Raw genomic sequence first — 16772 nt, 5'->3', positions numbered from 1 at the left:
AGTAGACTGGTAGGGTTAGGGTTAGAATAAGTTGACATGTACTTGCAAAGTTACTTATAGTCAGTAGAATGTCTGTTGGAGGACCATCACAATAAAGAGTTAGCAGACACTAAGCAGACAGTCTACTGATAATCTAATGAGAGTTAGTTGACATGTAGTTGCAAATTTACTTATAGTCAACACAATGTTCAAAAGGGACCATCAAAATAAAGTGTTACCCACTACTGAGATGACTGACTTTAATCAGAGAGTCATTGAGAAATTTGCTGGCCAGAAAGAAAGGAGAGAAAAATGTATGTTCAAGTAGTCAACATGCTTTTTTATTCTTTTGTTCTTCCTTTCCTCATTCAATTATATGTGGGAAATGACTGTGTAAAAAGATAAAAGTGAAGACACCGTTTTCTCTTTAATGCTTGAATTTAGTCAACATGCATCTTGAAAAAAACAAAAAAATAATTATCACCAGCCGCCACTGTGACTCACCTATGTTCCTCAATCATTTTCAGGAGTACTCTGAAGGAGTACTCTGTTTGCTGAAGGAGTACTCTGGGTTCAGTCCAAATTACTGAGCTCCGAGCCCTCTCCTCGGACTGCACGCCAAATATGCATACTGCATCTGATTATTTGTTAGTGTGAACACATGAACGTATATTTCCAAAGAATGACTTTGACATTGCTTGCACCAGATGAGATATAGGAATATATATATAGTGGTGTACAAAAGTCTGAGACCCAATTAAAAAAAAAATATTAACCTGAAAATAAAATGTTGCTTATTCTGTAGTAATTATGCACACCGTTTCTCTGACCTCATTTATGGAGACACAAAATAATAATGGTAAATCATTAGTACACGCAGGCCCATTTAAAATGGCAAAATATGAGTATAGTTAATTTGAGGATTTTGACACAAATTATCTCTAATTTCCAATGTTTCATCCTAATGCGCAATAATGGCATTTAAAAGATGCCATTATAGAAAAATGTAAATGAGTGAAAGGACTAGCAGTGTAATTGTTCATTACTAGTCACTAATGGACCTGTTGACATGTGTACCACATTCCTTTAATGCACTGTACTTTCTCTCCACCCTGCATAAACCGCTCAGTAAATACTGTTAAAAGCCCTAGTTCATAGTCTGATTCACCACAATGAGATTTTGGATATTGTTGTATATTGTCATGATTTCTACTCACCGGTCAGTCTTTGCAAATAATATATATTCTGAGTTATACATATTCACAGCCCTTTAACAGAATGTGTCAGTGACGTCTGCCTATAAACAAGTTTGAATGCCTCATGTCTAAACAGGTCTTGTTAAGCTGGTTCTACCTCGGACAAACACAATTTTGTTTATTTGATTACAGTTGCTGGGGTTTCAGAATATTCAGTTTAGTTTGTCACAGAAAACCAATATGATGGTGAAAATTAAAAATAAAACATTTCATGCTTATTATTAGTATTAAGCTTATTAGTTGTTCTTCCCTCGAGACATTGGTAATTGAATACTGCTTGTATTATTGATATATTGTATGAATAATCTCCACACCCCTGCTTTTGGATGTCATGTCTACTCACGTCATGCGATTGCTTTGTGGGAATGGTGTTTGTTAACTTTAACATTAGTCATTCAAACAGCCTTTCTTCTGACTTTGCTTTATGTTCCATGTATGTTGGTCATATGCTGCTGACTTCACAATTTTGGGTACCTTGAGACTTTAATTGTGGCAGTGTATATTTAAAAAAAAAAAAAAAGCATTAAAGCAGAAAGCCTTTTAATGTGATTTTTCATTTTTCACAGCTTACAAAGTAACAATAGTCAGGCTTCGGAATTTCAAAGCACGTTTTTGTGCCTAAAGCACCTCCCAGTTTCTCCCTGGGATTCACACACCCTATGAGAAACTCCCCTCCTTTCAGCTTCTTTTTATACAAGTTGATTAGTATCTGCCAGGCTTATTATTATATTGCAGACACCCGACAGGTGTGATTCTACTGCGGATTTTATTCATTAGAAACCGTCCTTGTTACAAGATGAACACAAATGCAGTGATCCGTTTGATGGCATTGTCTGTCTGGATGTGGACCGCACAAGGTAAGGGGATTTTAGATTTGTTTTTGTTTTTTATATTGTTCTGGGGTAACACATTAATTTAGGGTCCAAGTCTCGCTATTAACTGGTTGCTTATTAGGATGCATATTACCAGGATATTGGCTATTTATTAGTACTTATAAAGCACATATTAATGCCTTATTCTTCATGACCATATTCTACATTCCTTAATCCTCACCCAATACCTAAACTTAACAACTACCTTATGTGAAATAGTTTATTCAGAATAGTACAAAAATTTGATGATACCTCTTATTTAAAACTACTAACATTTAGCAGATTCTGCAGGGTGTACTTGTATAACATATATACGTGTATTTTTATATTAAACTAATGAGTCAGATCTATTAAATAATATAGCATTAAAGGGATAGTTCACCTTGAAAATTCTGTCATTTACTCACCTTCAAGTTAAACCTGACAACTGATGATATTTATTAAGATGATATTTTCAAGAATGTCAGTAACCAAACAGTTGATGGGCCCGTTTGACTTCCATAGTATGGAAAAAAAAAATACTATGGAAGTCAGTGGGGCCTATCAACTCTTTGGTTACTGACATTCTTCAAAATATCATCTTTTGTGTTCAGCAGAAGAGAGAAATTCTTACAGGGATGGAACAACTTGAGTTAATGGCAGAATTGTATTTGTTAGGGGATAACAGTTTAGGACCCACGTTTGTGAAGAATGAAGACCAAGAGTCAGGAGTGCAATTAATTAAAGAAAAAAGAAAAATTTACTGAAGAATAATTAGCAGTTTCATCAGCAGATGCCAGCTTCAAGTCACACAAGGAGTTTGAAGGCCGTGCTCCCTCTCAACAATTTCTCAACATTTATACTCTTTTCAAGGTCTAGCCATGTCATTACTGCATGTTCAATGATTCTGATTGGCTAAGAGAAAATAGATAGTCATAGCAATTTTCCACACATTATCAGTTAATCAGATGCACGTGTACATTTATCACTAGTTGACACTTTCACCCAGGAATTAGGCACGTAGTGACGTTCCAGGTCTGGAGCAGGCGCCAGCTTGTCCAGGACAACATCCTGTCACTTTCCCTAGGATGCCCGTTGTACACCTCCAGTACTGATCTGTAACACAGAATACTGCGCACATACACAGATACACTGTCTCGCCAAGGTTGGAGTTGTTTGAGCTCCAGTTCTGACCAGAAAGTTTCCCAAAACATACTGATAACATGTGCTTTCTCTCAGTAAGAGGTACAGACAATATTCACCATAATTATTTGGTGTTTCAGTAAAAGAAAATATAAAATGAATAACATTTTATATAAAGTGAAAGACAAAAGCTGTTACACCTCTCCTCAAGAAACGGGATGATAGGGATTTTAATAGGTCGAAAATTATCTCGACACTTCCTACTATTACCAAAGCATTGGAGAAAACTGTTCTCTCCTTCAGTCTTTCCTTAGCTCAAATAAATTTTTTGAAATTTCCCAGTCTGGTTTTAAGTCTCGACTTTATTACGGTTTTCTAATTATATACTTTTAGCGACTGTCTCTGGTGACTCTGTGATCCTAGTACTGTTAGACCTAACTTCGGCTTTTGATACAGTTGACCGTAAAATTCTCCTACCCCGACTAGAATGTTCTGTGGGCATTCAGGGAACTGTCCTCAGTTGGTTTAAATCATATTTAACGAATAGAAGGTTCTCTGTTAGACTGGGTCATTTTTGTTCCTCGCCTGCTCAACTCTCCTGTGGAGTGCCACAGGGTTCAATTCTCGCACCCATTCTTTTTTCTCTGTATTTACTTCTTCTGGGCTCCATCTTCAGAAAACATGGTGTATCATGGTGTATCAAATTGATTTACCTCTGAAACGCAACAAACATGATGCTCTGAAATCTCTTTTTGCATGCCTAGATGAAGTGAAACTGTGGTTTTCTCAAAATGTCTTATTTCTGAATGAATCTAAAACCGAGGTTATTCTCTTTGGCCCTCATGGAAAATCTGGGAGCAGAAGCATTGACCTGGACTACCTTGCTCCATTTACTTCGGATCAGAACCTCGAATTTGAAAAACAAATAAATGCGGTGATCAGCTCTTGTTTTTTCCAGCTACGGCTTCTCTCTAAGATTAGATCTTCTCTTTCTGAGAAAACCTTAGAGATTGCTATCCATGCGCTTATTACATCTCGTTTGGATTACTGCAACTTTCTTTACTATGGCATGTCCAAAGACTCTATTGCTTGACTTCAAATAGTACAAAATGCCGCTGCAAAGTTCCTCAAAGAAAACTTAAATTTGATCACGTTTCTCCGATTTTGATATCGCTGCATTGGCTACCTGTGCATTTCAGAATTGAATTTAAAATTCTACTTTTTGTTTTTAAATCGTTAAATAATCTGGCACCAAGCTACTTGTCTGAGCTACTCTGTCCACACAATCCCACACAAAATCTGAGGTCTGGTGATGAGAGACTTTTATCTGTCCCCAGATCACGATTAAAGCATAGAGGAGACAGAGCCTTTGCTATTGCCGGCCCTAGGCTGTGGAGCAGCCTTCCGGTTTACATCAGATCGGCACAGTCTTTAACCATTTTTAAATCTTCTTTTAAAACCAACTTTTTTACCTTTAACTTTTAAATCATAAATGTTTGGCTTTTCCCTTGTCTCTTTAACTTTGCACTTAGCACTTTGGTCAGCCGTGTTTGCTGTTTTTAAAAGTGCTGTATAAATAAAAACAAACTTGAAACTTGACAGATCCATATTTCATCTCTGGAAGTGAGTAAGCACTGTTACTGCATTCCTGGCATGGGCCAGACCCTCAGTCACTCCTTAGAGACCAAATACAAACCTTAGAAAACATATATGAAGAAACAAGAAACAATCAGTGGTTCTATTGATTATCATAACTGGAAAGAATCATATATATATATATATATATATATATATAAGTATCATTAATTATAGCAGTAGTAAGTCATAGGAACACTTATCTCACAAGTGGCACTAGTTTTTTTATTACCTAATACACAGATAAACACAAATATTAAAGATTAAACTCTTAGAAGAAAAGTTTCTGGACTTTAAATGGTTCTGTCAGGTGCTTCATATTTAGAACATTTTAGGGGTTTCCATCATGGGATCATTTTATGGATTTAGATTCAATTAATTGTGTTTCTTTTGTTTTTATTTTGATTTAAAAAAAAAAATGAATTAAACAGCTTGCAAACATACTTTATCACTAGGAAAAATCTGGAACGTTAAACATCAAGTACTATGCAATGATTTAAGACATTTTTCCTTAATGGTTCATATAGAATCTTTTTTTGGCATTAAGGGTTCTTTAAAAGGACGCCTAGGGTTCTGTATAGAAACCTACTGAACTCACTGTTCTTAGAGTGATAATGAAGCCTCTCGTACAGGGGTGTCCAATCCTGCTCCTGGAGGGCCACTGCCCTGCAGAGTTTGGCTCCACCCCCAATTGAAACACACCCGAACCAGCTAATCAAGCTGTCAAAATGTCATATTAACTCAATGTCATGAAACATACTATAGAAGGCAAGACTAAGCCTGTCTGTTCTGTTCCAGTATTTCAATCAATACACATGTACCACTGTAAATACAGCAGGTGTTACGCAATCCATATGACAGGTGCAAATAAATCAGGGCTGAATCCACAATTGTGACAGACTAGAATGGTGATAAAGTTGGCACAATGGGGTTATTTTAAAAATGGCTCTTTATACTGTCTTTTTCTGTCTACAGGTCTACAGCCCGAGCTCACAACTAATAATTTCATAGCCAAAATCACCACCAATACGATAATACTGAAGCAGCCGCACTGCATTTTTGATCAAATATCCGATGGCGATGTGGTATGGCTGGTAGCTGCGCTGTGCTCAGGTAAAATATCTTTACACACACACACACATACTACACACAGTAAAAAACACAACTTGATAAAAGTTGAAATGACTGACTTTGTTGTGTTGGTTCAGCAAAAATTCACACACTGTAAAAAACACAAATTGAAAAAAGTTGAAAAGACAATTTTTTTTCTTGGTTCAGCAAAAATCCACACTATAAAAATCTCGTACAACAAAAAAAAAATCTTAGCACTAATTTCCCCTAGCTTTTTCTTGTTGACTCAACTTTTGTAAATAACAGTTATATGAACTGAAAATAAGTTGTCTGTGACACAAAATAATTTTTTAGTTGACTCAACTTGACATTATTTGTTTTCTGGAGAGATGCAACTATTCTGTAATAAATCTTTTGTAGTTAAGCCAATTCAACAATTTGTGTCTATTGGAAACAGAAGTTCTTATTAAGAATTAACAGGTTCAGAATTTTTTTTGGAAAATGTTTGGTCACCATTTTGGTGATGAGCGTTTCCTTTAGTTGGGCAGTTTGACTCCTGGTGTTTTATGTGAGTTTGTGGTTTTTGTAACAGTGTTTAACAAAGTACTTAAATTGTTGCAAAGAAAGCTGTAACCAATGATCAGGTGATCTAAATAACAGCATTATAAAGTGGAGTATAGTTTACTACTTTATTCCTGATTGAAAGTGATTATTTATGAATAATATATTATATTTACCAACAAAAGTTTTATGCAGCAGATCAGTCATTCTGAATATCAATTCTGATTTTTAAATACGTTGCGGGAACTTTTTTAGACAAAAACACAGACATCAAGAGTCAGCATATGAATCTCAACAATGGTGACATGTTTCATGCCACAAGGCATGCTGGGAGCCATAATTGTAATACTTTGTTGGCTCCCAGCATGCATTGTGGCATGAAGCATGTCACCATTGTTGAGATTCATATTCTTGATGTCTGTGCGTGGCAAAATACTTTTTTTTCCTGTAATGTATTTTAAATTCAGAATGTCTGATCTGCAACAAAGTTTTGCTAGTAAAATAATATTGTAAAATATTGGTCAGAAATAAGATTATTGATTTATTAGAGTTTATGTGGCTGAAAACTTGATCATCTTGGCTTCTTTAGCAACAAATGATGTGTTTTGCTAAACACTGTTGCAAAGGCCACACACTCACACAAAGAGGCTAACTGCCCAACCAAAGGAAACACTCATCACCAAAATTGTAATGATTTTCAATAAAAAAATCAACTTCTGTTTCCAATGGACAACATTTCTTGAATATGCTCGACTACAAAAGATTTGTTACAGAATAGTTGCATATATCCAGAAAACAAATAATGTCAAGTTGACTCAACTAAACGTTTTTTTGTGCGTGTGTTACAGACAACTTATTTTCAGTTTGTATAAAAGTTGAGTCAACAAAAAAAAGCTAGGGGAAATTGGTACTAAGATTTTTTGTTGTTGTACAACCTTAAAAAGAGAGAGACACACAGACACACACAGATATACCAATCACAAGTTTGGGAATTTTTGTTTTGGCATGCTTTAATTTGATCAAAAGAGATAGTAAAGTCATATAGTGTAACAAAATATATATATTTTAAATAAATGCCATTCTTTTGAACTGTCTATTCATCATAGAATCATGAATTGTTTTTATTTGTTATTTCACAACTGCTACTTGAGCACCAAATCAGTATATTAGAATGATTGCTGAAGACTAAAAATAATTCTAATATTCTGATTTGGTGCTCAAGTATGTTGAAAATTAATGATTGATAATAATTGATGAACAGCTGAACAATACAGTATATAGGCTACATACATACCTACACACACTCACATTATATAGCCTACTGCATATATAGTTGGGTGGGATATATTAGGCAGCAAGTGAACATTTTGTCCTCAAAGTTGATGTGTTAGAAGTAGGAAAAAATCAACTGACCATCACCACCAAAAGCACCAACAGTTGGTACGTGAGCATCAGAACTGGACCACGGAGCAATGGAAGAAGGTGGCCTGGTCTGACAAATCACATTTTCGTTTACATCACGTGGATGGCCGGGTGCATATGCATTGCACCTGGGGAACACATGGCACCAGGATGCACTAGGAAGAAGGCAAGCCGGCAGAGGCAGTGTAATGCTTTGTTCAATGTTCTGCTGGAAACCTTGGGTCCTGCGATCCATGTGGATGTTACTTTGACACGTATCACCTACCTAAGCATTGTTGCAGACCATGTACACCCTTTCATGGAAACGGTATTCCCTGGTGAGTGTGGCCTCTTTCAGCAGGATAATGTGCCCTGCGCAATCAAGCATCTGTGGCATGTGCTGAACAAACAAGTCCGATCCATGGAGGCCCCACCTCGCAACTTACAGGACTTAAAGGATCTGCTGCTCACATCTTGTCAAAGTCGCTCAAATCCTTACGCTTGCCCATTTTTCCTGCTTCTAACGCATCAACTTTGAGGACGAAATGTTCACTTGCTCCCTAATATATCCCACCCACTAACAGGTGATGAAGAGATAATCAGTGTTATTCACTTCACCTGTCAGAGGTTATAATGTTATGCCTGATCGGTGTATATAGTGAGAACAGCACTGGCCGTTCATATTGTCGAGCCCTGATGTTTGTGGTTTTAGTGTTCTAAAATGTTGCAGTCGCTGAAGATCTAATGCAAATGTTCCCATCTGTTTAAATGATCAAACCTCTTTCACTTTCAGCAAACGCCAACTATGATTCTCGAGCTAACAGCTCAGCTCCCTACGTCCTGAACCTGTCACCCTACCCAACAGCGTTTGACCCATCAGCACTGAACTTCTTTGTGACCAGAGTTGGACCTCTAGCAAACTTCCCCTGTAGTCAGTCCCCCAATGATTTGTACTTCAAAGTCGGAGCCGATGGGAAATGTGGCGGCACCAACTGTAATGGAATATTCCCTGATGGATCGCTTGTTAGGTAGGACCTTTTAATGTCGGACCTGCGATGTGAACCTAAGACCTTATTTTACAGATTTAAATTCACCTTTCTAAAAACCCATAGGAAATTTGCGTTGACTCTAAAATGCTAATTCTTTTCCAGGATTTAAGATTACAAAAGCCAACAAAACTCTCATTTCAATGTCATATTGTCATTATATAACTACATTAACTCAACAGCTTTTATAGTGAGTAACGATGACAAGACACAATCACAAACCGATCAGTTGTATATTGTCAATAGTGTAACGATGAACGAAGCGCAGCGCACACAGTCGCTTTCAAACAAAGCATCTTTGTGTTGGTCAACATGACAAATCCACATGACCCACTGAACCTCGTGCGAAATATGCATGGGGGCATTTTTTGCCCTTGCATGAAATTCCCATGTACGTGAATTCCTATGGATTTCGCCCATAAAATTCACTGAACAGTGGTAAAAGAGAACACTTTTTAAAGTGCGACCGCATTAGCCAAATGTAGGCTAAATTCAGCAGTGTCAGTAGTTTATCAAATCATGAATCACAGCTCACACAGAAGTCACTTTCAAACCAAGCAGCTTTCTATTGCACATTCGACCACATGTGAGTTTACACTACGAAAGCAATCCGGTTGAATGTGTTTTCGTCTCTGGAAGTGGTCGAAAGTGGACAAGCTGAAAACTTTTTAGACCTGTATTTACTGTCATCCACTTGCGATCTGATCGACCAAAACAGCAATCTTAAAGGGATAGTTCACCCAAAAATGAAAATCAAGCTATATTAAAATATGTCCTGGCTCTTCCAAGCCTTATAATAGCAGTGAATGGCAGCCCAAAATTTGAAGACCAAAAAAGTGCATCCATCCATTATAAAAGTAATCCACACGGCTCCGTGGGCTAACCCTTCTGAAGCGAATCGGATTGGATTTATTTGAGCAATATCACATGAACAAGAGTGCCATTGCTGTGATGATATCCAGATCTACAGAACGATTGCAAGTGTAAGATTTTATACAGCCATAAAAAGTAGATTTAGATACAGCATTGACATTACATTGCCCGTTTTTTGCTTACACCAATAATAGTTTTAAAAGAAGCCGAAACAAAGTCAACCTCAGTTGAAAGCTGCAGTCCATAACTTTTTGTGCTCTAGTCTAGCGGTTAATAAACAGAACTGCATGCGTCTTGCGGAAGAACATTGAAATAGTCCCAATATAAACACTTATTATAGGTGTACCATAATGATTCAGGGTAAGACAAAAACACTGTTTGGAAAATGGATTCATGTTGTACATTCTCATTATAGAATTTTGTAAATCTTGAACACAAAAAAAGTTACGGACAGCAGCTTTGAACAGTAGTTGAATTTGTTCCTTTATTAATCAGTGCGTTTGAACTAAACATTGAGGCTGAATCCGAAATTGACCCCTAAACCCTCAATCACTATTCTCTACTTTAGTCCACTAATGTTCACTTGAAGGAGAGAATGAAAACGAGTGAGTGAATTCGGACAGCCGTTGAGTGTACATCGGCGTTACACTCGTTATTGCGGTGCATCATGGGATAGAATTAGTGCACTCGATAGTGTCCACTATGGTTTCGGACACCACTACCTATTTGAGGGTATAGGGGGCGATTTCGGATTCAGCCACAGTGAATATGAGTGGATTCATTCATAGAGACACTTGTTGCCACCTACTGGTGTAACAATGTAACCTGCAGAAAGAGTCACTGAAAAATTCCCAACATAACGCACAGACTGACAGTATTTATTTATTTATTTTCAAGTTTCTACAAAAATATAATACTTCTCAAATGCTGTTATTCTTCTGCAATGCTGTCCTTATTTAGGGTGGCTTGACAGCCGTTTCAAAGTAGCTTCTTAAACACTGGATTTAAGTTTGCTGTTAATGTATTGCAACTGTTTTTCACTTTATTTGTTTTTCACAGTTTCAAGTATCTTCAAATCGATGTGAACCAGACTATTGTTCATACGTCGGAATGGTCTGGCTGCTTTACTCTGAATACACGTAAGAATTCATAATATCAAATAATTTGAATTACCATTCTGCTAAGTAATATTGAAGTAATTCATATCTTAATAATCTGTTCATACAGCACAAAAACTTTCAACCATTAACGATGGCCTAAGTGCGAGATCTGGTGCCATGGTTGTCATTATTTCCATCCTATGTGCGGCTGTGGGTCTGCTTTTACTCATTTTCTTCATCATGTTATGCGTAGCCTAGTGAGTATATCTTGTCTTCCTCATAAATACACTGGTCCAAAAACATAGACACTTAAATCACACTTTAAATTGATATATTATTATATATTATTTCTTAAAGGAACGCTCCACTTTTTTTGAAAATAGACTCATTTTCCAACTAACCCTAACCCTAACCCTAACCTAGAGTTAAACAGTTGAGTTTTACCGTTTTCGAATCCATTCAGCCGATCTCTGGGTCTGGCGGTAGCACTTTTAGCATAGCTTAGCATAGATCATTGAATCTGATTAGACCGTTAGCATCTCGCTCAAATGACCAAAGAGTTTCAATATTTTTCCTATTTAAAACTTGACTCTTCTGTAGTGACATCGTATACTAAGACCGACGGAAAATGAAAAGTTTTCATTTTCTAGGCCGATATGGCTAGGAACTATACTCTCATTCCTGCGTAATAATCAAGGAACTTTGCTGCCGTATCATGGGTGCAGCGGCACAATGATATTACACAGCGCCTGAAAATAGTACCCAGCCCGCTCTCTGTGCAAGCAGGTTGTCACGTTGGTTATGTTGACCGAAGTTAGCCTCTTTTCAGGCGTTGCGTAATATCATTGCACCTCCTGCACCCATGGTACAAGATTATAGTTCCTAGAAAAATCGCAACTTTTCATTTTCAGTCAACCTTAGTACACAATGTAACTACAGAAGAGTCAAGCTTTAAATAGGAAAAATATTGAAACTCTTTGGTCATTTTTGAGTGAGATGCTAACGGTCTAATCAGATTCAATGATCTATGCTAAGCTATGCTAAAAGTGCGACCGCCAGACCTGGAGATCGGCTGAATGGATTCGAAAACGGTAAAACTCAACTGTTTAACTCTAGGGGAGTTGGAATATAAGCCTATTTTTTTTAAGAAAGTGGAGTGTTCCTTTAACTGTCCAAAAACTTTTGGGGCAATTGTATAAATTTTATACAACTGTGACTTTTGTTTCAGACAATATAGCCAATATATATCTGAAATGCATTACCATATGTGACCCTGGACCACAAAACCAGTCATAAGTCGCACGGGTATATTTGTGGCAATAGCCATTGTATGGGTCTAAAGTACACTCTTAAAAAAAAAGGTTCTATATGGCACCAAAAATGGTTCTTGGCTCGTAATCATAGGGGAACCTTTTTTAGTGCTATATAGCACCAATTTTGGTGCTTCAGTGGTTCTTCAGCGGTTCTTCAGAGGTGCTATATAGCACCTTAGTCAAAGAACCGGTGAAGAACCTCTGAAGAACCGCTGAAGAACCACTGAAGCACCAAAATTGGTGCTATATAGAACTAAAAAAGGTTCCCCTATGAGTACGAGCCAAGAACCATTTTTGTGCCACATAGAATCTTTTTTTTTTTTTTAGAGTGAATCGATTTTTCTTTTATGCCAAAAATCATTAGGATATTAAGTAAAGATCATGTTCCATGAAGATATTTTGTAAATTTCCTAATATAAATATATCAGAAATGTAGCTATTATTAGTAGAAATATGCATCGCTAAGGACTTCATTTGGGCAACTTAAAAGGCAATCTTCTCAATATTTAGATTTTTTTGCACCTTCAGATTCCAGATTTTCAAATAGTTGTATCTCGGACAAATATTGTCCTATCCTAACAAACCATACATCAACGGAAAGCTTATTTATTTAGATGTATATATCTCAATGGGAAAAAAAATTGACCCTTATGACTGGTTTTGTGGTCCAGGGTATCAAATATAATGTCATCTAATGTCAGCCTAATTTATTTTCCTAACATACAACTGAATCTTATCCATCCAGCTGTTGCAGGAACAAAGCCGGCTCCCACGGGACATCATCTCCCTTGAGAGTCATGAACTCAATCCGTATACCCCGCTATGACATCCACAGCCTGAGGGGGCGAGCGCACCCCTACGACAACCCATCTTACGGACAGTATTCCACATCGGACACACTGCCCAAACCTGGAATATTGACACAGAAGTTGTGAGAGCTCTCCCATAATCACCATCATTGCATTGCACATTCCGAGGGAAATTACTATGCAGTATTTCCTCTTTCAGTATGTCACAAGACAAAATAGAGGAAATGAAGAGAACTTCAAATTAACCCATCAACTCTCTCACGTCATCATGTAAATATGTTACATCGCTGTCTGGCATCAGAACTGTTCCCTTTAATACGGTTTCCTGTTTTTCCTGCTTTTGGCCTAAGTATTGTATAATGTGATCAAAAGAACAGATTGAACAGAAATCCATTGATTACACTGACTACAACATGCAAATTGATGTCACTAGATGGCGCTGTTTAGTAACCAAGCAAATATGTGGTAATGTGACAGTCGTACTGTAGTATTTACTAGTGCAGTGTTTCCTAACCTTCCTTGTTTTAGGCTTCAAATAGACTTTAAATATCTTTTTTATCAACACCAAAGCAGGAATTTGAGTCTCAATAGTTAACAGTTTACTGCATTAACTAACATTGGCAATATATTTTAAAGTGTTTATTAACTTTTGTTAATGTTAGTAATTAAAACAAAATTCATGTTAGGTCACAGTTCATTCACTAATTTTAACAAATACAACTTTTGATCGTAATAAATGTATTAGTAAATGTTGAGATGTAGAAATACTTGTATTGTTCATTGTTAGTTCGTGTTAACTACAAATGGTTACAAATAAAAACCTTTCTGTAAAGTGGTACAAGATATATCTTATATATTAATATTACATTTTTATTACAAAAAAGAAAGACTCTCTAAATGCTTTATATATTTATCCACACAAATGCAGACTAAACACATTGCACATTAGTTTGTCTTCAGTGTAAACCCTAACGATCAACATATTTATTTGGTTTGAGTAGGGTAAACTTAAATTAAACAAATTTGTTCAATCAAATTAACTTCTATGAGTTAAAAAAAATTGAGATCACAAAACTGACACATTTTAAGTAATTTACTGAACTAGTTAAAGCTAGCCAAGTCCCCTCTTCTAAAAATATTTAAAATTGAGATTACATGATAATTTTAAGTTAAATGAATTGTTTAGCTTTTAGCAATTTAAATATCTGCTAACTTGAACTTTTTAACTTAAAAATGTTGATGTAAGTTTTGTCAACTTATATCTTGTTTGTGTTATATGCTTATAAAGCAATGGTCTTAATCATTATGATTAACGATTAAACGAGTTATAAATGTATTGCATGTGCTGTAACTGTTCACTAAGTTTTTCATGATTGTCAATAACTTTTTATGCATATTGCTTAAAAAGTCTTGTAGTGTGACAAATGCATTTTGAAAAATACAGCCGTTCCATTTAGTTTCTCAATTAATGTCATACAAAAATGACCATTAAAGCATCATGGCACGCCTGCCAGCCGGAGTGCATATATGATAGCCACCAGAGGGGACTCCTTCCATCTTTGCTATCTCATCATGGACTGCGTTTCCCATAACCCATTGCCCAGACACATTATGCCTGATTACTTTCAGCTGTTTCTCACTACTCTGGTTAACTGTGCTATATAAGCCCTGTGTCTTCACTCATTCATTGCCATCACTTACTCACTCACATCTTGTATGTGTTACACTGCATTGCTGTGTCATGGTTTTGATCTTCTGTTTGTCTTCCTGGATTTGTCTTGATTTATTATCCGGATTATTTTCCCTGTGGTTTTTTGACCATGGCCTGTTTTGTGGATTATGATTCTGGATTGCCCTAATAAAGCTGCCTTTGGATCCTCAACAATGTCAGAGCAGTTCGTATCACATTATAAAACGTAGTTTTATTTTATTCTTTTTCATTTAATTTATACTTTTATTTTATTGTATTTCATCTTTTATTTTACTTCATTTTACATATTTTATTAGATATATTTTTTATTTATTTTTATTTTATTATTTTTTTAATTGTATTGTATATATTATTTTATTCAACTCAGTGCATCTGGGATTGTCTTAAAAGATTTCCAACCTCGAAAAATTTAAATTGTCACACTCAGAAACAACCCAAGCTGGGTTGAATATGGACAAACCCAGCAATTGGGTTGTTTTAAGCAAACATTCAACCCAACCGCTGGGTTAAAACAACCCAATTGCTGGGTTAGTCCATATTCAACCCAACTTGGGTTGTTTTTAACAACAGCATTTAAAGTGCATTTACTCCCCCCTCAAAGTTGTTCCGAGCCTGTATACATTTCGTTCTTCTGCTAAACACAAAAGAATACATTTTGAAGAATGTCAGTAACCAAACATTTGATGGGCACCATAAACTTCCATACACTCTAAAAAAAAAATTGCTGGGTTAAAAACAACCCAAGTTGGGTTGAAAATGGACCAACCCAATTGGGTTGTTTTTAACTCAGCATTTTTTAGAGTGTAGTATTTTTTTCCCCTCCATACTATGGAAGTCAATGGTTACCAACAACTGTTTGGTTACCCATATTCTTCAAAACATCTATTGTGTTCAGCAGAAGAAAGAAAATGTATACAGGTTTGGAGCAACTTGAAGGTAAATGATAAATGACATAATTTTCACTTTTGGGTGAACAATCCCTTTAATATTGCAAAGAATGCAATGGAAAACTGTATGATACTGTCAGAATTTTTCAAAAGACATGTGATGCTACCTTAAATTTTGACCAGTCATTTAATTAAGCTTTTAAAACATTTGTCAATATAAAATCTAATTATTATTTGGTTCTTTTGCACATTCATTTTCCATGTAATTGTACCCTAAAAAGTCAAGCATCCATTCCTCATACGGAATAACCAACACTCTCTAATGGCAGTTCATAACTGTTTTACATTTTGGTGAATTGGCGAATTCACAAAATCTCATTCTTATGCTTTTATATGATCTGATATAACCCACTGACGGTTCAATTTAGGGGTTGGATTAGAGGTGGACCTTCATGCTCCATGCTACATTTCCGTACAAATCACGTATTCATATGAAATCACCAAAATTATGTTGTTTTCGAATGAGATCCTCATATACCACATGAAAAGCCTCTGCTAAATGGCGACTCACATTCAAACACACTTTATATATAAAGAGAGGGTTGCGCTCTGGTAACTCTTTGATAGACTGGTGAGTCACAAGAAGCCCACACAGCGTATCCCCTCCTCTGGCCACAGCTCTAAAGGTACAGGATCTCTCGTCTGTATTCCTGGATCAATGAGTCACCCGTGCCCACACTCATGCATTAGATCACCTATATATTTTGTAAGAACACATCATTTGATGGAAAACCTCACTGGAGCCTAAACAGCAACGGCATTTTGACATTTTCCCTGCATGGTCTGAGAATGTTTTTGAATCAAGACTCCTATTGCGTGAACTTCCCCGAATTCCTGGAGTGGTGGTCAGTCTGTCTATCTGGAAAGAAACTCTGTTTTGTCTGGACAGTGAATCACCTTCCTTTTTCCATGATGAAGGGGCACTTCTTGATATTTTTTTCTGACGTTGACAGCACTTGTGTAGCCTATATCAGAATCTGTCAGTGTATTCACGTCCATTTCCATCAAACACCATAATCTAGGAGTCTCTCTGTTTTTTTTTACCTTGTTTATTCATGCATTCAGTGAGGCTGTCA

General features: G+C 36.4%; 1 protein-coding gene across 1 annotated transcript; it reads left to right on the top strand.

Moving 5' to 3' along the window:
- Window positions 1-1640: 1640 nt before the first annotated feature.
- upk3b (uroplakin 3b) lies at window positions 1641-14918 on the top strand. The gene is made up of 6 exons (XM_079814755.1): window positions 1641-2092; window positions 5840-5977; window positions 8691-8925; window positions 10876-10955; window positions 11044-11173; window positions 12975-14918. Exons 1-6 carry the CDS (start codon window positions 2032-2034, stop codon window positions 13162-13164), a joined length of 834 nt encoding a protein of 277 aa, XP_079670881.1. The 5' UTR covers window positions 1641-2031; the 3' UTR covers window positions 13165-14918.
- The last annotated feature ends 1854 nt before the right edge of the window (window positions 14919-16772 follow it).

Source organism: Gobio gobio (assembly GCF_949357685.1).
Source record: "Gobio gobio genome assembly, chromosome: 4".
Lineage (NCBI taxonomy): Eukaryota > Metazoa > Chordata > Actinopteri > Cypriniformes > Gobionidae > Gobio > Gobio gobio.
The sequence above is the reverse complement of the archived record's forward strand: the minus strand, read 5'-3'. Positions and strand labels throughout refer to the sequence as shown.